General features: G+C 32.5%; 1 protein-coding gene across 1 annotated transcript; it reads left to right on the top strand.

The window, feature by feature from the left end:
• Window positions 1-410: 410 nt before the first annotated feature.
• On the top strand, window positions 411-23,235 carry LOC100254367 (beta-galactosidase 10). Its single transcript, XM_003632489.4, has 19 exons — window positions 411-803; window positions 2,165-2,260; window positions 2,373-2,485; window positions 2,653-2,719; window positions 2,956-3,048; window positions 5,337-5,480; window positions 6,914-7,002; window positions 11,055-11,160; window positions 11,309-11,396; window positions 11,532-11,650; window positions 13,070-13,234; window positions 15,260-15,468; window positions 16,992-17,101; window positions 18,276-18,385; window positions 19,047-19,154; window positions 20,737-20,847; window positions 20,985-21,196; window positions 22,029-22,365; window positions 22,821-23,235. Exons 1-19 carry the CDS (start codon window positions 648-650, stop codon window positions 22,929-22,931), a joined length of 2,544 nt encoding a protein of 847 aa, XP_003632537.1. The 5' UTR covers window positions 411-647; the 3' UTR covers window positions 22,932-23,235.
• Window positions 23,236-23,510: the final 275 nt, after the last annotated feature.

Raw genomic sequence — 23,510 nt, 5'->3', positions numbered from 1 at the left:
GTTTTTATTTTTATTTTTAATTTTTTTTAATTTTTTTTATTTTCTACATTTTTTTTTTGAAAATACGTTTAGTTAAAAACTTGAAAACTATTTTTAAAAATTGAAATTAGAAGGCTTGTTTAATACTAATTTTTTTTTTATGGAAATAATAAAAATAATTAAATTTTATTTATTGATTTTTTTATTAGTTATTTTAATAAAAAAAAATAGTATCTTTACCATTAAAGATAGGATTTGACCAATTTGTTTTTACTTTTCTAATAGAATTTTGAAAACACAAAATTTATCTAAAAAAAATAAAACAAGAGATAAATATACAAACACATTTCATAAATTATTTTCTATTTTTTTTTGAAAATATTATTTTAACATCATCCAAACAGACCCCATACTGGTTAAGCTTTTAACGTCACTGTTTCAGGCCAAGGCACATGGGAGGTGTTCAGTTGTCTCTCATCCACTCTCAAGCCTCACCCATTGTTCCCTGACTAAACCCCAGAGATCTAGCTGTGGCCTGTACATCATACCCGACTCATCTCTCAACATCCTCTCCCCTGTTATCTCTCTCTCCTCTCTGCTCTCCATAAATGTCAGTGACCTTACTTCACCACTAAGCCCCTCTCACTCTCACTACTGCCCTCGGCAGAATGCCGCATCTCAAGCTATTCTTCTTACTCCTATCAATCTTCTTCACATCATCTCTAGCAGCCAATGTCACCTACGATCGGCGCTCTCTCATCATCGATGGCCAGAGGAAGCTCCTCATATCTGCCTCCATTCATTATCCTCGTAGTGTTCCTGGGGTCAGTTTCCTAACTTCGGATCTTGCTGTTTTTTTATGGATATTCTGGTGTTTTCTTCAGTACTCTAACATGGGTTTTGATTTCTTGTATTATTTGGTTCCAAAAATAAAAATTGTGTTTTGGGAATGGCAGCATAATAGTGCCTATTGATTATTTTATGCCATTTGGCTCTGTAGCCAAATGTGGGCATTTGTTTGTTTTTCGATTACCAGCAGTATTTGCTTCCAAATGCGAGAAATATATAGTAGTGCCTAATTATTTGTTCTCTGCCATTTTTTCTCTGTAACCAAACGTAGTATTTGTTTTTATTTTAAATTATATATACAGCAGTATTTACTTCAAAGAAAGAAATGTGTTTTGGAACTGATAGCATAATACTGCCTATTGTTTGTTGTTTTCTGTCTTTTCTCTGAGTAACCACATGCGGGTGTGTATTTGATTCTCTCCGATTTCTACAATGTATATTCCGAATTAGTAGTATTTGCTTCCAAAAAGAAGAAAAGTATTTTGGAAATGACAGGCATACCAATGCCTAATTTTCTTGCCGTTTTTTCAGATGGGAATTATTTCAATTTTTTTAAACAACCAAACATGGGTACTTGCATGTGTCTTTATTTCAAGAATGCCCATTTCTGAATAGTAATATTTGCTTCCTAGCAAGACATATTTTGGAATGACAGCAATGGTAACAATGCCTAATGGTTTGTTTTTCTCTGTTTCTTTGATTTTATAACAATGCTCTTTTTGTTTCTTTGATTTTTAATAATGCTCATTTTGGATATTTCAATGGGAATTCATCCATTTTCTCGGTAACCAAACCTGGTGGTATTTGTTTGTCTCTTAATTTATGTGATACATTTTGGAATAACAATATTTGCTTCCTAATATGAGAAAATTATTTTCAAAATGGTAGTCATGACAATGCCTAATTGTTTGTTTCCTGTTAATTTTGTAGAGCTACCAATTGTAAGTAAGTGTTTGCTGCTTTGATTTTTCTAAAATGCATATATATGATTATAAATGCTTTGTATTGCCCACCTTTTAGAGGAAGTCTTAATGTGAATATTTCATTTTGTGTTTTCTCAGCAACTAAACGTTCCTGTTTCTTTTTATTTATTATTTTTTGTTTTAATTTCTGTTGTGCTCATTTTGGATCAGAAATGTACTAACAGGGTTTGGTATTTTGGAGGAAAATTTTAGGATTATTTTATTTTCAAAGCAAGAAAAGGATTTATGACTTGATTCCCACATGGGCCGAATCATTGTTTGATTGTTCTCTCTGAGATTGTCATTTGTGAATAACATTTGCAGTTTTTGTTCATGATTGTTGTTTTCTCTTTTATACATATGAAATGGGGTAGATGTGGCCGGGACTGGTTAAAACAGCCAAGGAAGGAGGGATTGATGTGATTGAAACATATGTGTTCTGGAATGGCCATGAACTTTCTCCAGACAATGTGAGTGAGAGTAAATGTATTTAGTGATGCTTAAGCTTGATGTTCCTCTGTTTCAATATTTGATGATTAAATTGATTTGAATTATTTTCCCTTGTAATTTGAAAACTTTTAGTATTACTTTGGGGGGCGGTACGATCTTCTCAAGTTTGTGAAGATTGTTCAGCAGGCTAGGATGTATTTGATTCTCCGTGTTGGTCCATTTGTTGCAGCAGAATGGAATTTCGGGTGTGTAGACAACATCTACATATTTTATTTTTTATATCTAGAATAATGGAGGTTCACCCTCATTTCTATTATTGTTTTAATGGATATAACTCTTGTGAAACTCTTTGAATTTTAACCGGTTGTTTCCTGGGGAAGGAAAAAGATTAAAATGTTGTTCTATGATACAGTGGGGTTCCTGTTTGGTTGCATTATGTGCCTGGAACTGTCTTTCGGACCAATAGCGAACCCTTCAAGGTATGTAAACGGGAACGTTGATGTCTGGTTTTTGGTAGATTCATAAATGTGGTTCCAAGAACCTTACCTTTTAATATCTTTAGATAAGGGTGCTTCTGTTTCGAAATGAAGAGTGGCTTTTTCTAATTGATTTTGCTGCTTGAACCTTACCTTTTAATATCTTTAGATAAGGGTGTTTCTGTTTTGAAATGAAGTGTGGCTTTTTTTAATTGATTTTGCTGCTTGTTGTGATTTAGTATCACATGCAGAAGTTCATGACGCTCATAGTGAACATAATGAAGAAAGAGAAGCTTTTTGCATCTCAAGGGGGCCCCATAATCCTGGCACAGGCAAGTATAACTCTTAATATGAAAATGGTTTGGTGGAAAATGCGTGGCTGATCTTCTTCTCTGGAAAACTAAGTAGATCTATTAACAAAATTGGAGGAAATTGTCAACTTCTTTTACAAGTTTTCACATTGACATCAAGACATCTAATTATATGTAGATGATTCTGGGGCTTTTGATCTTGAAACTTTAATTACCACACTTCTGCACACCTTAGTAGGGAAAATTATATTGAGAAAATTGGTTGTAGAAAACTTACATGAGTACCATGTTTTCAGCGAAGAAAACTATACTTCATTGAAAACAAATTCTATGATTTTCCAAAATGCAGAAAAGTGCCTTCTTATATTTACTTGCTTATTTTTCCTTGGAAGCTGCTTGCTCTGTCAGACTTTTGCCAGTCACAACATTAGTTTGTGGTGCTTGTAGAGTGATATGGGAAAGCCATGCATATAGGACCCATACATCAACTATTCATTGATGACGAATAGTTGAGATTAGATAGGGATATATACAAAGTTGGTAGCATATTCAAGGAAACTATATATTCCATCTAGGCATAATTCTAGGGTCAATGACAATATATTTACAAGATCACTACAACTTAGGATTGAGTATGTACAAGGAAAGATGCAAAATCATAGAGAATGAGATTTCCTAAGATTTGGGAGATTTCCTATGGCAGAATTTCAACAATGTATCTTTTCTTTAGAATAATTTTTTGTTAGTAAAAGTGAGGATTGTGGATGGGACTTAGGACTATGTTCCCCTTAAAATTGTAAGTACAAGGATGAAAAAAAGATGCACTTCCAAGGTGTTCTAAGTGTATCCTTTGTCAATCAGTTAGTAAGAAGATCCTTGAATATAGGAATCAAAATTTGGAAGAAGAAAGTTCTGAATTGGATAAAGGATGTGGAATTTTAATGCACAAGTTAAAGTAGAAGGAAGGATAAAATTAGAAATTGGCACATGCAAGAAATCTTATGAGGTGACCAAATAAGGAGGTATTGTGGTAGATATTCCAGACAATGCTTGGGGAAATTTGAATTAATGTGTATTGAAGGTGCTTTTTGGTATAGCAACAATGAATTGATTTGTTTATAACAATTCTAGAACCTCAATGAGGCTCAGTGGTGCAAACTCTTTTTTCACTGTTGGGTGCTTGTCAGGCATTACTAAGAGGGTTAGGCTAGAGTCATTATGCCTAGGGTTATGATGCTGCTGAATAACTCAAAAAATGGTGGCTAGTGATGAGGAAGCTAAGAAGTTGTAAGAGAAAATAGTAACATTTTGCATAGCCTGTTCTTCCCTGCTTTCCCATGAACAGTGATGAATGGCTCCTGATTGGTGTTAGTTGAAGTGGAATTCATGACAATCTAGAATAACATGAGTAAATTAAACCACATATACCTGTATTAGCCCACCTTTTTTATGCATATATGGACCAATGAATCAATAGAATATTTTTGTTAAATAATGTATCCTATTCTTCCCGTTTTTCCCCTCTTTTTTTCTACAAATTTCAAAATATCCTAATTTCATAAACATGCAGCAACCTAGTTAGCATAGTGATTATCTGGCTAAATGTTGAAAATGTTGTGATCATATTTCATTTTGTTCCTGACTTCAAAGTTTACCCTTTTAGCATAAGAATAATTTTGAGAATGTAAGAACTCCTGTCCTGTTCCATGAAAGCAACCTATTAGAGCGATACAACCTGTTTGTAACAGGTTCAACACTTTATTCTCTCTGAGGGAAGAATGCTTTTTACCATTATTTGATGTTTCACATCAGAAGACTTGAGTTTGGCTGCTGTTAAATCCTGATAACTTACTTGTCCACCATATTGTGCAGCTTGAACTGTTTTTCAATCACTCTCATCATTATTATTGTTATTTATATAATTCAATTTGGTTTACTATTTTGTATAATTATGTCATATATGTGCTATGTACTTGTGTAGGGATATGATTGTTTGAAAGTGAACTTTTATCTTGGTGTTTGAAACTTGGAGGCATCTATGACAATGATCTTAGTGGAAAACAATTATGGCCTTTCATTTTAGGCGTCTAAAATATTACAGTTTTTTTCTTTTGTTTTATTTATTTATTTATTTTTGGTTTTTTTTGTTTTTTGTTTTTACTGTTTTGACTTATGTTAGTTTGGTCTTTGAACACTAGTCAATCTCAGTACATTCTAGTTCCTTTCCATCACTGTGCTTCCTTCATATTACTCTGTGACCATATACTATGGTGTTGAGATTCCAATAAGCAATTTTCTCTTCCTTGCAGGTAGAAAATGAATATGGAGACACTGAAAGAATTTATGGAGATGGAGGAAAGCCATATGCCATGTGGGCTGCCAACATGGCTCTTTCTCAGAACATAGGTGTACCTTGGATAATGTGCCAGCAGTATGATGCTCCTGATCCTGTGGTGAGAGTTTTATGCTTTCAACAACCACTTAGGTTTTGTCAACTTAAATGACAGATTATTTAGTATCTGAAGTAAAGCTCCTATGTTGATATATAGAGTATATTCAGTGGAATAAATGCAAACGTACTTAAAGGACTGCAGGTTCTGAGTGTGACAAACAATGGGTAAATGGGTTATGCATGTGCATGGGTAACTGATAGATCTTATTACAATATTCATCATATTCTGTATACAGTCTCTAATAATTTCTATAATACCCATATAGGCTTAAACATGGTAGCAACCATGGAAGTTCAACTTATTACGTACCCAGTGAGGAGTAAACATTCTAAAAAAGGGTGTTCTCCTTTGGCTTCCTGAATAAGTGGCAATCCAAAATCATGATTGAATGGAATTCACATAAGTTCTTTGGTCTAGAAAACCATTGATATGTTGAGCTCAAATTCTATCCTACGTACTAACATAGCCCCTTAATTGTCTACCACAGTTCCACAAATGTCTACAAATAATAGCTGCAAAAGCACAGTTCCACAAATGTCTACCTATCTTTTCCTATCGAAGCCCTCCAAAGATGGTCATGAAGTTAAGTATCTTTTGAAGCTGCCAAATGCATCCATCCTAATTGAAGAAAACAACCTTTCTTAAATCTTAAAGGAAGTTTAGCAGTGAAATGAATAGATTGGCATAGACCTATCAACTTTAAAGGAAGTAGCAAAAAATGTTAGTTAAATGCTGACACGAAGGGAATCTAGGCTATGAATTATGAGAGGTTGGAGTAAGTTGTGGTGTGCCTAGGTTTAAGAAAGAAGGCTTGTATGGTGTAACTTAGGGCTACAAATTGGATTAGAAAATTGATGCGAATGAATATCCAACTAAAATCTACTCAAGAAAGGAATGAAAGAAAATAAAGAAATCTTAAATTATTCTATCAAGACTATTTAGGTAATTTTTTGAAAAAAAAAAAGAGTATTTAGGTAATTCTAGAAATTAGATTCTTTCTTATTATAATTATTTAGGAGTTTTAAAATTCTCCTTAAAAGAAGTTTCTAAATTAATCCTTTTTCTTAGCAGCAGTTAAATTACAGTTTGCTTCTTATTTGAGTTAAGAATCAGTTGGAAAACAAAACAATAACAAATTGTTAAAGAGCTGTTTTTAGCTCTTTATTCTGTGTAAGATACAATTTTCACTTTTCATGTAAGGAGAGAGCTTTTTTTTTTTGTTTTGTTTTAGCTTACGTTTTAACGCATATTGTATACATTGTGTGTATTGGGTGCATCATTTCTTAGGTGCTATTAATATATTTTCTAATATTCCCTTTAAAAAAGAAATCTTTCCTTTCTCTTTCTCCTTCTTGTTCACTTTTGATTGGTAAGGATTGCTGAAAATTTTGACTTTCAACTCAAATCACAACCTTGAATTTTTTTCTTTGCAGATCAACACTTGTAACTCATTCTATTGTGACCAATTCACACCAAATTCTCCAAACAAGCCTAAAATGTGGACTGAAAATTGGCCTGGATGGTATTGTTATAGTTAACTTTCAATCTTTAAATTATTGTAATCTTTATGAATTTGCATTTGAATATTGCATGGTAGACATCTATTCGATACTTCTTTTTTGTTTGGTATAAGGTTGGGGTTAAAATGCTTCTATATGTTGCTTAATACCACATTCACATGAAAAGAAAGTCAAAGCATTAGGCAAAAAAGGAAAAAGATAATGAAAAATTTATGATATAAATTTAATAATCTAGTTATCTATATAAGAAAATGATTCTTGTTGAGTACCCATGCAAATTTAGTGTTGGTAAAGAATAAATGTCATATACTATTTTGTATGCACACAATTTTTTAGTTTTTTATAAAAAATTTAATTGAAGAAACAGAAAAATAAAAGGAAGGATGAGCTATTCCTAAAACTAATTAAAAGAAAAATGATGTAAAAATTGAAAAGCAAAATAGCCAACTAGGAACCTAATAGAGCATCCTAGAGACCACATCAACAAAAATATCTTAGGGAGTAATAATATTATTTCCTAGGAAGCTTTCTACCATAGAGGCTATGCAATTAGCCAAATGGTTAGTTGTCAAATTATTGGATCTTGGAATCTAGGTGAAAAAAGCTTTATTCTCTCACCATATTTATAATCTTGCAAATTGTCTAGTCCAAACTCCATGGCCATATCTTTCTCCTAGAAACCTAAGAAAGCAAAATAGCCAAACCTCCTTTTGACAGTCCTTGTCCCTATAGATGTTCCCTTTGTCAATCCTTCTAATAGAGCTAAAATCTCATTTTCAATGGCTAGTCTAGTCTTATCATAGTCGGCTAAGGAAAGCTTTTATGACATTGATTAACTTATCCTTAAAGACACCTCTAATTCCCATATTGTTTGCAGTTATCTAATGAAAAAAGGTGTCCTTATTTGATAAAAAAAAATGAAAAAAAGGATAAGGGGTAGTTAAGCTATCAGTTGACCTAAAAGTTTAAATTATTAGCTAATAAGCTAACAATGTATATCAAGCTCATTTGAGTTTTGCCTTAATACCATATTGGGCTTTAACCCTAATACTTAGCTTCATAGGTAGCCTTCTTTACGCTAACATGTGAACTCAATAAATTAGGGGAAATAAACATGTGTTGTAAGGTCCAAACTCATGACCTCCCATTAAACAAGTCTCTAATATCATGTTAAGTTATAAATAGACCTAGAAGCTTAGAAACTTAAGCTTCTAGCTAATTGCTTCATAGTGTGTAACAAGCTGATTTAGACTTTAGCCCTTATAGGGTTACCATTTTGCTCTAACTCATTCTCTTTCCTTATAATCTCACACACTTTCCTCAAATCTAAGATTGCATTCATGAGGGTGTACACAAATGTCTTCATAACAATTTCTAAAAGAAGTGAGGTAGTGAATTGAATCCCAAGAATATGCAGACCTCACTTATCCTTCAAGATCCCATCATTTCTCCTCGATCATAAAACTAGAAGATATTAAGGAACCCATTTTGCATGTGCCAAAACCTGTAAAGCCTATAACCATTAATTGGGGTATGAGAACTCAAATCTTGACATTCTAGTCCTAGAAGATCTAGGACATGCTTCCTCTATTGTTAGATTTATCAATTCCAAGAAAGTACTTTAGGATATCACCTAAATGCTTCAACTTAAACTCCTTAGCCATATGAAACTTAGATGCCACATTACTACCAATGATAACTATATCATCCACATAAACTGTAAAGCAATGACTATGTCCTTTGCATGCTTAATGAAGAGAGTATGATCAATCTGGCTCTACAGAGAACTATAGTTTTGCATTACTTGGGTGAATTTTTCAAATCGCGCTCTTGGAGATTGCTTTAGGCTATGTAAGGAAGTCTTAGGTTTACATGCTTCACCTTTAGTAGAGGAGATGCAAATCCTAGGAAGACATCTACATAGACTTCTTTTCAAAGACGCATGGAGAAGCCTTCGATATGTTTACTAGCAATAAGAAAACATAATATTATAAATACATACGTATATATTTACTATAATGCATTGACATATAAAAAAACTTTTAATAGTAATGTTTTTAAAATAATCCTCATTTCAATGTTACATTTTTAAAAGATTAGAGATTTTATCTTGCAAAAGTTGAGAGAATACTTTTTATCTTGAAAAAATTTAGAGAGATTTAGAATTAGTCATGTAAAATATTAGACTTATGCAATTTGGATTAAAAATATTTATATTTTATTGATTAAAAATAATGATTAAGAAGATATTCTTACACCCTATTTGGGTGAGCTTTTCAAATGCTAAAAGTAGCATTTTAAGCTCAAATACAATTTTTAGCAGTGTTTCCATAGAACTTTCAACCATAGGCTACACACTTCCAAACATGATTTATTTGTGTTTCGAATAACCAAGGACACCCATGCTTTTCTTCAAATTGATTTGAAAAGTAAATTTTTTAAAATTCTTAAAAATGTCATAATTATTCTTATTCATAAAAAACATTTTTAAAAATATAGTTTTTAAACTACAATTCAATCGTATTGGGGTAGTGATTACTTTTACTTCTACGTCTTTTACCATTAAATACTATCCCAAATAAGGTTTTAATCTTCTTTACAACCTTTGAATTTGATAAATAGTTATTAATATTTATATAAATCAAATAAAATCAAATGAATAATTACAAAACTATTTTTAAGTAATTTATCTTTATGTGCTAGAGTGCGACTAATTAAATGTATAAATGCCCCTAATTTGTAAAAAAAAAAAAAAAAAACTAACCAGTTTATATAACTGTTCTTCATTTACTACCCAAGAAATTAAAGTATGTATTTAGTGCATGAATTTACACTATTTAATATATGGAAACTCTTATTTAAAAATTTGATTATTTCATATGTCATTATGTCAAGGAAATCCCATCTCCATCTAGGGGCTTCAAGGATACCCATTCTCCATTTTGAAAGAATGAATTTCCTTGAAATTAGGTGGCACCCACATGTTTCCTGATTCCATTTCCAAAAATAAACATTAGAATATAAAAAAGGGGAATGACTTCCTTTCATTTCATTCCTCAGGAATAGGTTAAACGTGCCTTGAGGGTAATGGTTCTTGATAATCAATGAGGTAACCCTTAGTCACTAGTTTGGTCTTAAGGCTTTTTGTGGGATTCATTACTTTGTGTTTCATAGTAGACACCCCTTCAAATCCAACTGTCTTCTTCACTTGTTGCCTCTTGCATCCTCCCTTGCCCCATGGATCTTTCCTACTTTTCAAGTTCTTGCCAAATGTGAGGTACCAACTAAGGTGAAAGAGACATTTGTTCTCTTGTAATCTATGTTGAATATAATATTTGAACTAGAAGATATGCTTTAATGCTATAGGATCAAGTTCTGCATTGACCATTGTAAACCAAAAAAAAAAAAAGAAAAAAAAAAAAACTAACAAAAAACACTGTTGGGGTATTTGAAACAAATGGGAAAAACATAGAGGACTCTCTTGGGGCCATAAGATTCAATTCCCATGAAGGCATTCAATTGAGAAGGTAAGCTACTATAAGAACTGCATCACCCCAACATGTCTCCAAAAACCTGCATAGAGAACATCAATGTCTTAGTAATGTCTACCTAATGATGGTTTTGTTCCTCTTACCATCATTCATTTCATTGATAGATAATTCCATGTTCAATAAAATACAAAAAAACTGCCATTTGTCTATTCTCCACCGCTATAAGGCCTAAGCACTTTTTGGCATTATGAATTTAATCGTGGTTCTTGTGATCTTGTCCACATCCAACAAAGTCTTGCATCTTAAGGATTATATATATATATATACACATCAACTTTCATACTGTTTTGTGGATTTTATTTTCAAACCAAAGCTGTTTATTTTCTTTCTTTATCCAATATTTTTTTTTTCTCTCTATTTGTGCACAAAAGGCTCTTGAATACATCCAATGAATATGAGCCCATTATGTTATTTCCTTTTTGGCCTCATATAGTAAAAACAAGCTTAGCTGGTTATGCTATCTCCTTTTTAGCCGCATAAAGTTACCACTTCATCTTTTTCAGGTTTAAAACATTTGGGGCACCGGATCCTCACCGACCACATGAAGATATTGCTTTTTCTGTTGCTCGTTTTTTCCAGAAAGGTGGAAGTCTACAGAATTACTACATGGTATTTAAAATAATTTTTATTTACTAACTTGTCACACTTTTCACTTTACCTTATTGTTCACTCCTCGTGCTATTCAAATATAATTTGTTGGATCCTTTTTATCAACTGATGTGCATAGCCTTATTTTACATTTTTCGTTTTGGTTTAGTATCATGGTGGTACAAATTTTGGTCGCACATCAGGTGGACCATTCATCACAACTAGTTATGATTATAATGCACCAATTGATGAATATGGTGAGCTATCTACAGTTCTTGCTCTAAGTATTAACTCCTTGTGTTAAAAATCAGTACAAGAAAAAACATTATTACATCAAACCACATTTTAGCACTCCCATTCTAATACTTAATTATTTCTCCATTGCCTTTCAGGTTTAGCTAGGCTTCCAAAGTGGGGACATCTTAAGGAGCTTCATAGAGCTATAAAGTCATGTGAGCATGTATTGCTCTATGGTGAGCCAATTAATTTGTCACTGGGTCCTTCACAAGAGGTGATTCCTTTCTCCTTTTAACCCGAGCTTCCTTAGTATGTCACTATTTTTTATTTTTTTTTGCTAGTTATAGTTATTAATCCCATATATTATTTAATGGTTTCTTGTGATTTCAAGTTGATAAATTTATCTTCTTTCTTTTGAGTAAAAGAGTAAAATTAATTTCAAACAAAATGTGAATTACAATGTCAATAATACATAATTTCCTTCACATCCTCACGACTAGCAAGAGTTTCAATTTATGTACATTCACTATATAGTAACCAAGATAAACAATATTGAAGTAAGAAGTTTTGGGTTACCTATTGAGATGCCCAAAAACTTTGATTGATTGTTCACAATTGATCGATTATATTGCTTTTGTCAATGTAACTTCGATAGTCTTCCTTTGGAGCTTTATATCTTGTAGATTCAAATTAACTGCTTGTCCAATTGCCCCATAAGGATAAATTATTTCTTTTTCTATAAAAAACATATCAAATTAGCAACATTAATTTGCTACCTCAAAACGTAGTCAAAAGTATAAAGAACACTTTTTGACTTATTATAATTTTAATAAGCCTTGAAGATCTCACATACTAAGGATGCATGATTAATCACTCACTTTCCTTATTAGCCATATTCAAACACATATAGTATGAAATACTTGCTATGGTAGTTTCTTTTTACTTGGATAGTGTATGTCAAGCTACCATGGACCTTAACCAAAAGCTTCACACTAGTAATTTGCTTGAGTTTCACATCTATAGCTCTTCTTGAACTTTTTATGCTAGAACTCAAGTTCGATTTAAAGAGGCAAATGTCATTGTGGACAATCACATTCAATTAAGATGTCATTTGTTATAGGCCTCATCTTGATACTTAATCAAGGCGACATTCTTCATCTTTGTATACTTATCATTCATTTATCGTTATTATTATATGATGTATCATCTCAACTTATAAACACATTGACCGGGGTGCTTATTCATGTGAGAGAGCCAACCTCTGCTTAATGACGTGCCTTTAAGTGTATATTTGTGTAAGTACCAATTTAGCAATTTTATACTCAATGATATGAATAATAAATACTCAACTCATTTTGTCATGTAGAGTATGTTACATCTAATCAATAATGATCCCATGACATATGATCGACATAGTCCTAATTGAGCAGAAAATTGGTGAGGAGGCATTGAAGCAAAAGACATCCTCTAAGTTATCTTTTAGCATTCTCCAGTGAAGCTGTAAAATTTAGTTTATTTTAGTTTTTTTATAATAAGCTGTAAAACTTAAGTCCAACTATGTGTTAGTTATCATATGCTCTAATGTCCATTATTTATTGTGTTCAGTTTTCAAGTTTCATTTTATTTGAATCTGCTTTAATCTGCCCCTTTTATCATTTGAGCATCAATTACTGAATAACCAATATTTTTCTAGGTCGATGTCTATACAGATTCCTCAGGAGGGTGTGCTGCCTTTATCTCTAATGTGGATGAAAAGGAGGACAAGATAATAGTGTTTCAAAATGTTTCCTATCATGTGCCAGCATGGTCTGTTAGCATTCTACCAGACTGCAAGAATGTTGTATTTAACACAGCTAAGGTAGGTTTTTGACATCTTCATGTGCCTGCATTCTCCAAAACATCCCACCATTAAATCACATTGTAGTAGTCTTACAATTGTAGTTGTCTAGAAATCTATAGATAAAAATTAGCAAGGTGTATAAATAGAAATAAATAAATAAATGTGAATCAGTAAGCATAGTGTATATGTCAAAGGATTCACAAAACACAAGATCTTGAAGTATCCATAGCCTATAAAACTGAAGTCTAATATGGTTGATATTATCAGAAACTTAGGTAGTATTTGATACAACAAAAAATTAAATACTGAAAACTTTAATGCTGAATTAATTAAAGTGAAAAATGTTTGACATGTGGTTTAAGTGCTGAATTTAATTCAACTATTTGAAAATGGAACCATTAAAAGTTTGAAAATGGTTTATTTTATAAGTTTAACGTTATACTTATGATATGACATATTTTATATATTTTTTCCAAATACTATATGTATACTATATTGATCAAGAAAAATATCAATTGACAAAATATTATATAGGGGTTCTAATAAAAAAAATATATATATGGGTTATCCCTAAAAATAATTAAACAAATAGATAGTTACAAAAGATCTTATATAATAGAAATAACCAAAAAAGTTCAAAAGTGATTATTAAATATGTCATTTATATTTTGCTTACCAAAGTTGAACATATGAATTTGATTGTGTTCTTACCTTTCTAAATTTGTTGAATGCAAAACTTTTATTATTGTTGCGGGTAGTTTCTGAAAAATACATCATTAACCATTATTCTTCAACGGTAGTTATGTATTGCTATACAAATAATAACAATGTTTCTTTACAACGGGAAAAGATACAATGCCTTTGTCTTCAAGATTGAAAATTGTGACTATGAAACCTTAATAAGTGATGGATAATCTAATTTGCTTCATTACAATATTTCTTTAATCAAAATCATTTGGGAGATCAAAATAGATTTTGATAAAAATACTACAATAGAAAGAAAGAAAAATCTTATTAAACATATATAGTTCATGATAAATAAAAGTTGTGTATTATTTCATTTGCTACACCATCATTTTTATTTTATTTTATTTTTTTTATCAAAACCACCTAAAGGAACATAATCATACCTTGCAATTTTTCTCTTCAACTATACAAACAAAAGATTCTTAGAATCCTTTAAGGAAAAGATAGTTCTTATAAATCAATTACATGAACTTCATTTATAATTCTAATTTTATTGTCTTAATGAACTAACGATAATAGATTTTATTTTAAAGGAAATTCAATTTCAATCTAAAAATGATTTCATATAATTCTCATAAATGAATTAAAATAGAGTTTAATTCAATATATTTCTAATTCAGAATGTTAATTTTACTATATCAAAAAATTAATAATAAAATGTTTTAATTCAAAAAAGGATAAATTGTAGTTAGATGATAAAAATCTTTACTTTATAGAAAAGGACAAAAATGGAATAATTAAGATAATCTTTTAGAATTCTCTTATCGTGTTTTGCTTTAAGAGGTTTGTTAGGTCTTTTTTAATTTTTTTTAACATTAATTGGTTTAATTTGTGTTATCCAACGGACTTAAAAAGTGGAATCTATCTATTTTTTCACTTTTCAGTAATTAATTCTTTTATCAATCACCCCTTTAGTATTCATGTAAGTAATATCGACTATATCGTTTTGCTTCTATGTGAACACAAGTTTGGTTGTACATGAGTGAATTATGTAGGATGTAAAGTAACATGGATGTCAGTGTAGAAGCAGCTACTTCCAAAGAAGTGAACTGAAAAAAGGCTGTTACTGTTTGAAATTTTGTTGTAAGACACATTTACATCAGTGTGGACAAAACAACAAGAGTCTCCTTTTTATCTTAACTCCATAATGTAATTTTCCTTTAAATGATCTTGCAATGGCTGACAACTAAACTCTAGATACAATTGTGACAAGTCCTATTCATGTCTTTAATTCTATTTTTTGACTCTTGCTCTTCTTAATTACCCTTGGCAACTTACATATTGACTTTTCAATAGGTTGGATCTCAAACTTCACAAGTTGAAATGGTACCAGAAGAGTTGCAGCCCTCGCTTGTACCATCAAATAAAGACTTGAAAGGTCTTCAATGGGAAACATTTGTTGAGAAAGCTGGGATCTGGGGTGAAGCTGACTTTGTTAAAAATGGTTTTGTTGATCACATCAATACCACAAAAGACACTACAGACTACCTCTGGTACACTGTAAGGTTGGTCTCACTTAGGGTAAAATTACTAGCATATTCTTGTTGCTTAAGTTTGGTTTTTTCACTAAAATGATTTTGCATGTTTTTCAAAAGTTTCGGTTAGACTCAAAATGGTGTGTGGGTCAGGTTCTAATTTCACATCTCTTCAATCCTTGCAGCTTCAGGAAATAGTTCTTTGTGGTTCTTGAGCCTTTGTTTTTCGTCTTGTTTTTTGTCTCATTCCTTACAATGGCTGTCAAATCTCACATTTTCCCCAAGGATCCAAGCAACAATTTTAACAAACCTACTTATACCAGAAAGGCCACTAATCACTATTGGTCAAGATAGACACGGAAGCCTTCTCTGGATTGTGGGGACCCAAGAGCTTTGGATTTTCTTGTGGTCCTGTGAACAAAAAGTTCTATAAGCACCTTGTTGTGTAGAAGAAGGTTTGACTTTATAGGGTAACACTGTTGAAGGTCTATATCAGCAAATAAAGAAGCCAATAGGCAGGCCAAAGAGGAGCTTCTACCTCAAAAAAGAACTTTTTACACCCTTGAGAGTCCTTGGATATTCTTTGTTCTTTTGCAGTCTTCCCTTATGAAGGATCTCTCATCCTTCCTTAAGTTTAATTTCTTTCTTTAATATATAATCAATGTTGTAGTTTATGCTAAAAAGAAAGAGGATCATGCTGATCTAGTTGTGCTTAGTGCAGATTCCCACATATTTACAATTTAGTATTCTAGTTAGGATAGCCTTGAAGGTCAAGTGAAATTGAAAGGGACTTGCTTAGGTCAAGACTTGAGGACTCTAGTGGGGATAATTTGATCAGTTGGAAAATGATGAGCTGACCAAGAGCAAAAGTGGTCTTTGTCAAGTCAATATGACCATGAGAGACAAGGCCTTGATAGGGAATATAAGCTATAAGACAATTGTTATGATATTAATCAGGTTTACAGGAAACTAATTGATACCCTGGAAAGCCATCTCACAGGGACCTAAATCTGTCATTTTGCATGTTGATACTAACAATAAAGCTCTCATTCATGTTGAGCTTGAGACTTCAAATTTTTTGAAAAGTACTTAGATTATTTGGAATATAAAACCTTGTCATGATTATTTAACAATCCTCATAACTAAGTTAGGATCTTCAAAAACTCTCAAAATCTTGATGGTTTTGGATTTTTATTTATTTTTTTGATATCTAAAACCTAGTGCTAGTAGATAAGCACAAATACTTTTGCTAATAAGAATGAGAATGAATATTTAAGATACATAAATGTTGGGTCTTTCTTTCATGATCATTGTGTTTTATGATAGTTTACTCTCATGTTAATCTAATGGTACCTCCAACCAACCTACTGTAGGTTTCATTTGTGAACTAAGATTTATCTAAACTAGAGGATATCTTCTGCTTAATTGATGAGTGTTTTAAGCCTAGGTGTACAGAATGTAATATACAATTTATAACAAATGAACTATGCATTATAGTTGGAGTTCATTGTCATTGATAGCATCTGATTCTTGTAGTATCTTTTTGTTATCAGTTTAACTGTTGGTGAAAGTGAAAATTTCTTGAAGGAGATAAGCCAACCAGTTCTCCTAGTTGAATCAAAGGGTCATGCTCTCCATGCTTTTGTGAATCAAAAACTTCAAGGTTATTATTTATTTCTTCCAGCATTCTATTTTAGCATCATTTCTTCTGTTGTTTGCAGTCTTAAGAAGTAGTTAATCAGAATGCAAAACTGCACCTGTCGTTTATGTATCATTAAGAACTTCTATGCTCAAAACTTGTGCTACTGACTATCAGTGGTAAGCTTGAGTTTCTCCATTACGTGGCTTTTAGTAGGACATAGTGGTGTGGTGGGACAGAAATTTGCAATGTTCTAATTCTTGATTATAATCTATGAAGAACAGCACAGTGCTGAATCAATTAATTACAAACAATTACAAGTTACAGACATGATGAACAATGGAATGAAAAAATAGGATAAGCTTATTGATTTGGAATGCATAGCCAGGGCATGAAACAGTATGATGAAAATAAATTGAAACAAGGAAAAGAAATGAAAACAGAATGAGGGAAAGAAAAAACAAAAAGAAAATTGGCAGAGCTAAATTACATTAGTATGCATAAAACATGTATTTTTTTTTAATTCTTTGAATTCTTCAAAGCCCTTATTTATCTCACTCCTATTCTTAAACCCTTATTTCTTACTTCATGCTTGCAGTCTTTCTGTAGCAAAAAGAAAACAGATAATATTAATTTCAAACTACTTTGAAGTAAAGTTCCTTGATGATTAATTAATCAATGCCTCTTAATATCAATATATTTATGATTTTCCTGTAAAGAAACCTAAACTCTTAGTGATTAGTTAAATTGCATTTTGTTTAGGAATAGAGCATATTATTACCATCCAGCTTTATTATTGATCTCTGCCCTAAATCTTAATGACTGCCTGTTTATTAGGTATTCTGTACTTGATAAGAAAATGCTGTTCCATTGATATTTTTCTCTTTCATGTTAAAGTGAAGTAATTTTGGTACATAGTTGTGCATTATTCTGAGTGCATGTTATCTTAGTCTTCAATATCTGTCAATATCTCCCATATAGATTAGTGTCATTATATATTACCCAAATATTTATTCAAAATTTTCATGTTGTGTCACTAACTTCTACCATGCCAATGTTCAATTGGTATCTTTGTTGATATATCTACATTTTCAACTTTAATATGAATATTGTGTCAATGGTTTATTAAGTTCCAAATTGTATTTCAATCATCTAAATAATTTATCATTGGTTATCTTTTATATTTTCTAATATTCAGGTAGTGCATCTGGAAATGGATCACATTCACCCTTCAAATTTGAGTGTCCCATTTCTCTCAAGGCAGGAAAGAATGATATTGCTCTTTTGAGCATGACTGTTGGCCTACAAGTAAGTTGCTCTCCTTTGTTTTATTTACTTAAGTGCTTGACACTTGCTGGAAGGATCTGGTTGTTTATTTTGATTGCCACACACTAACTTAATATGGTGCAATTGGCTACATGCTTATATTGGAAAAGAAATACAGTGCAGAAATACATTTCCTTCTCCTATTATGGTGTTTCAACCTTCACAAGTCCTTCAGATAAAATGTTTGTTGCAACTAGCTAGTTTGCAATTGCTGTGTTTGACCTCTTTTTGTTCTTTCTGATTATTTCGGGGCTCATTTTCATTTCCTGAATGCTGTCATTTACTCATCATGAGATACACCAGAGGCTTTTTAAATGTCAAACACCATTTCTCTAGTGATTACATTAGTCTATTGATTGCTTTATGTCTCTCATCTACATTCATGAATTAGATGTAGGGTATATGTGTAAAAGAACTTGTTGCCTTCTATGAGACCAGCTTTTTTTTTTTTTGTTTGGTTGTTGTTGAACTTTTGCACCTAGGATATGTAAGTCGCGATGAATATGCGCTTTATTAATTACAAACCTACTTGCTTATGGGAATGTATTATGGATTGCAGCATGACTTGAACTGGGTTTGAAGTTCCTTTCATATATGCTCTTTATCACTAAATGTTTTTTTTTTTTTTTTGTGTTGTTTGTAGAATGCAGGACCATTTTATGAATGGGTTGGAGCTGGATTAACAAGTGTAAAGATTAAGGGTTTAAATAATGGAATAATGGACTTGTCTACATATACTTGGACCTACAAGGTATTTCTCTTTGTTTTGCCTATCTGTCTACATCCTAGGACCCTACTATTTCAAAGCATTTTGATCTCTTAGTTGTTATAAGAACCTTGAATAGTTTTTCCCAACAGAATGTTGATCATATTTCTGGTTTACCATAAAACTATGTTGAACAACCTGGTTCTATTCTTTTATGGCCTAGATTATGTACGCCAGTTTTTGGTTTCTGTAAATCGACTACTAGGAGATCACACAATGTGGATCCTTCTTTATTTGCTTCTCAATCATAGAGGTAGTGTCCTAATGAATACAGAAAATTAATTCCCCTGCTGACTAAATTAGAACAGCCATTATTTTAGCGTTTCGGGGCTTACAGGCAAACCACATATAGTTCAACTCACAGAAGGGCCTAAGGAAAAGGCCTTAAGATTCATCTCTTAAAATATTTCCTTTCAGATTCACAACTCAAAAAGTGAGGCTTGAATGTTGTGCACTTAGGCTTCTTGCCTGGAGAATACTTCATATCTAAGAAATTCACCTTATATATTAACCTAAAACAAGGTCCTGTCAACCGACAAGTTTCTTTTCCTGTGTTTTATTTAATTTAATTTATTTATTTATTGCTTTTATTAAATAGTTCTTTCTTTTGAAGAGTGAGGCTTGAATGTGGTGCACGTAGGCCTCCTGTTTGGAGCTTACAGGCAAACCACATATTGTTCAATTCATAGAAGGGCCTAAGGAAAAGGCCTTAAGATTCATCTCTTAAAATATTTCCTTTCAGATTCACAACTCAAAAAGTGAGGCTTGAATGTTGTGCACTTAGGCTTCTTGCCTGGAGAATACTTCATATCTAAGAAATTCACCTTATATATTAACCTAAAACAAGGTCCTGTCAACTGACAAGTTTCTTTTCCTGTGTTTTATTTAATTTAATTAATTAATTAATTAATTTATTTATTGCTTTTATTAAATAGTTCTTTCTTTTGAAGAGTGAGGCTTGAATGTGGTGCACGTAGGCCTCCTGTTTGGAGAATACCTCATATCTAAGAAATTCACCTTATATCTATTAATATGGTCCTGTTGACTGACAACTTTCTTTTCATGTGTTTTTATTTTATTTATTATTTTTTTGATTTATTTGAGGACTTCTATATTGTGATTTATTATTATTATTCGTAGTAGTAGCAGCAGCAGTAAACCTCACACCTCAAATTTTTATTATTATTACTATTATGATTAGTCCTTGGTTGAAATTATTATTGTTATTATTATTATTAGTTGTTGGAACAAAAATGAGATGGCATGAGGCCTAAACCTTACACCTCAAATCTTTTGCCTGCAAAAAATCTAAGATCCTAATGCTTACCTTTTTAAAACACTAGAAGCAGCAAAGAAACATGATCTCTGGGCTTTAAGGCTGTACAATCTGCTTTTATGTATCTCCAATAATAAACTGTCATCTGTGAGCCAAGTTGCAGCTCCAAAATCCTTAGATGGGCAACAAGATCATATAAGATTAACTTAAATGGTGAAATCTTTAATTATTTCATGCACTATTTGGAAGTTCACTGAGAATTATCTCTGTTTTCATTATTGTTATTCTCAGATTGGATTGCAAGGAGAACACCTACTGATATACAAGCCAGAAGGTTTGAATAGTGTCAAATGGTTGTCAACCCCAGAACCCCCAAAGCAGCAGCCTCTCACATGGTATAAGGTAAACACCTAGAGAAGGATACTTCCCCCAAACAAACAATATCATTCCTCTAGTTTTCAATTTCTTTCTGCAACTGAAGTGAAGGGGACATGAACTAATTATTGCATGAATTTCAAAGAATACTTTGAATCTTGCAGGCTGTTGTTGACCCTCCATCAGGGAATGAGCCTATTGGACTAGATATGGTTCATATGGGAAAGGGCTTGGCTTGGTTGAATGGAGAGGAAATTGGAAGATACTGGCCCAGGAAGAGCTCTATACATGATAAATGTGTTCAGGAATGCGATTATAGAGGCAAATTCATGCCGAACAAATGCAGCACAGGATGTGGAGAACCAACACAAAGATGGTAAACATAAGTGGAAAATAAAAAATAAATAAAAATACAGATGTGTAAATTAGGAATTCACATGTCTTTTTTACTTTTCTTTGCAGCTGAAAAGCAACCAAAACAGATGGCTTTTAAAAAACCACCAAAATTCCAATAGTTCCCAGGAGGGTACTGAGTCAAGATGGCAATGTTTTGAAAAAAATTATCCACCTTACCTGTCTATACGTGGAAAAAATTCAGATCATTAACCCATTCTTTTGAGTTTTTAAAGCTTTAGTAAAAATCTTAGTGTGTATGTATGTTGACAGTTTGAAAAATGATTTTCTCATTAACTCTCAGCTAGGACCTGCATGCTTGGCTTCCTATGCTCTTGAGCAAGTTCAACATGGATTCCAAGTTTCCAAAAACTCTGGGAAAAAAAGTGTACTGCAAAACTTTTACCATCATAGTTTTTGAGAAAATATTAATGGCAATTTTTTAGAAGTTTCACAGGAGCTTTTGAAGTAAACACCATTGCTTGTCTTAAAACCTTTATCTTTTTCTTTCTTTGGTTACTTGAAATAATGTCACAGCATTTATGTTGGTTTCAAGAAGTTTCTTAGTAGATCTGATTAGAAAATGCTTTTGTTAGCTGCTCTACCATTTTTTGCCCCACCTGATGGTTGAAGTGTTGTATTATGCTGGTATGACATAGACATGTGCTGATATGGGGCCACATTTTCTGCCATCTTGTGTGGTATAAAAAATGATGACTAGGATCTCTGTGAAAAGAGAAAAGACATAGGAGAAAAACTGGAAAATTAGCTTTCTACTAGTTGTGGAAAGTTTCTCATCCTTCTGCATGGAGCAGGTACCATGTTCCACGGTCTTGGTTCAAGCCATCGGGAAACATACTGGTTATCTTTGAGGAGAAAGGTGGAGATCCAACTAAGATTAGATTCTCGAGACGGAAAACCACAGGCGTCTGTGCTCTTGTTTCAGAGGATCACCCTACATATGAGCTTGAATCTTGGCATAAAGATGCAAATGAGAATAACAAAAACAAAGCAACCATTCATCTGAAGTGCCCTGAGAATACTCACATCTCTAGTGTAAAGTTTGCTAGTTATGGAACTCCTACTGGGAAATGCGGATCCTACAGCCAGGGAGACTGCCATGATCCTAATTCCGCTTCTGTGGTTGAAAAGGTAAGGACCCCACTGCCTCTATAATTTCCGTTATCTATAGTAGGTAAGGACATGATTCCAACTGTTATGACATTGAGATGAACAAAATAATATTATTATTTTTTTTCAAAAGAAATCTTAGTAACAAACAAAAGAACCTGACAAATGAAGTGAAATGACTTGGAAAAATAAGCCAAACCTATTTCATAGATAGGTCAGGGTCAATAACAGCTTAAGGCAGGTGAAATTGTAACACATCTTGAAGCAATCTAAGCTGCTATCCTTAACAGTCTACATGTTCTGCCATCGTATTTAGTTCCAACAATTATTGAGGTTGTTGCTCTTGGGCAAAGCACAATCTACCATTTCATTAAGTGCAGTGCCTCAGTCAGGCTTTTATTGTGTGCCATGTCTTTCAGATTTTCTTGTCTATTATAGTGATGCTTTATTGAGGTGTTCTTTTGATTTTATTGCAGTTGTGCATAAGGAAGAATGACTGCGCCATAGAATTAGCAGAAAAGAATTTCAGTAAGGATTTGTGTCCAAGCACAACTAAGAAACTTGCTGTGGAAGCAGTGTGCAGTTGAAACTACCAGTTCCAGCAGACTCGTGAATTCAGACTACATTGAGAACATGGGTTTGGTGACATTATCAAGTAGATTCTTATTTTGAATTATTTACATAAGTAGCAGAAAACACTGCTGTTTGGTCAATTTTGATAATTGGGTTACAGTGTTAGACTGGCATCAATCAAGCCAACATGGGCACATTTTATAGGCATCAAATGTGGATTTGTTTCATGGATAAAAAGAGCTTCTAAGTGAGTTCTGAAATTGGGTTTTCACTTCCATAGTTAAAGACCTCAGATATATAAAGCTTGGATTTCATGCAGCTTCTTCCTTTATCCCATCCTTGTATTCCAGTTTTCGTCTATCAGGTGGTATATGTTGTTTGTTGTCTCTCTATTAAGCATTTAAGATAATTTGCAGTTTAAACGTATCAGAGGTTTCAGTTTGGGTTCATCAGTGTATTTTCGAATGTGGAAGGTATTATCTTAATATATGTTGTGTGATTTCGATTCTCCGGCCATGGGGGTTCTATTATCTCCTCATCATCTTGCTGGCACACTCAGATTTTTAAAATTTTCATACTGTTGTAATTCTGAG

This window comes from Vitis vinifera, chromosome 7 (genome assembly GCF_030704535.1).
Source record: "Vitis vinifera cultivar Pinot Noir 40024 chromosome 7, ASM3070453v1".
Classification (NCBI taxonomy): Eukaryota; Viridiplantae; Streptophyta; class Magnoliopsida; order Vitales; family Vitaceae; genus Vitis; species Vitis vinifera.
Note: the sequence above shows the minus strand (reverse complement) of the source record. Positions and strands in the feature narration are given on the sequence as shown.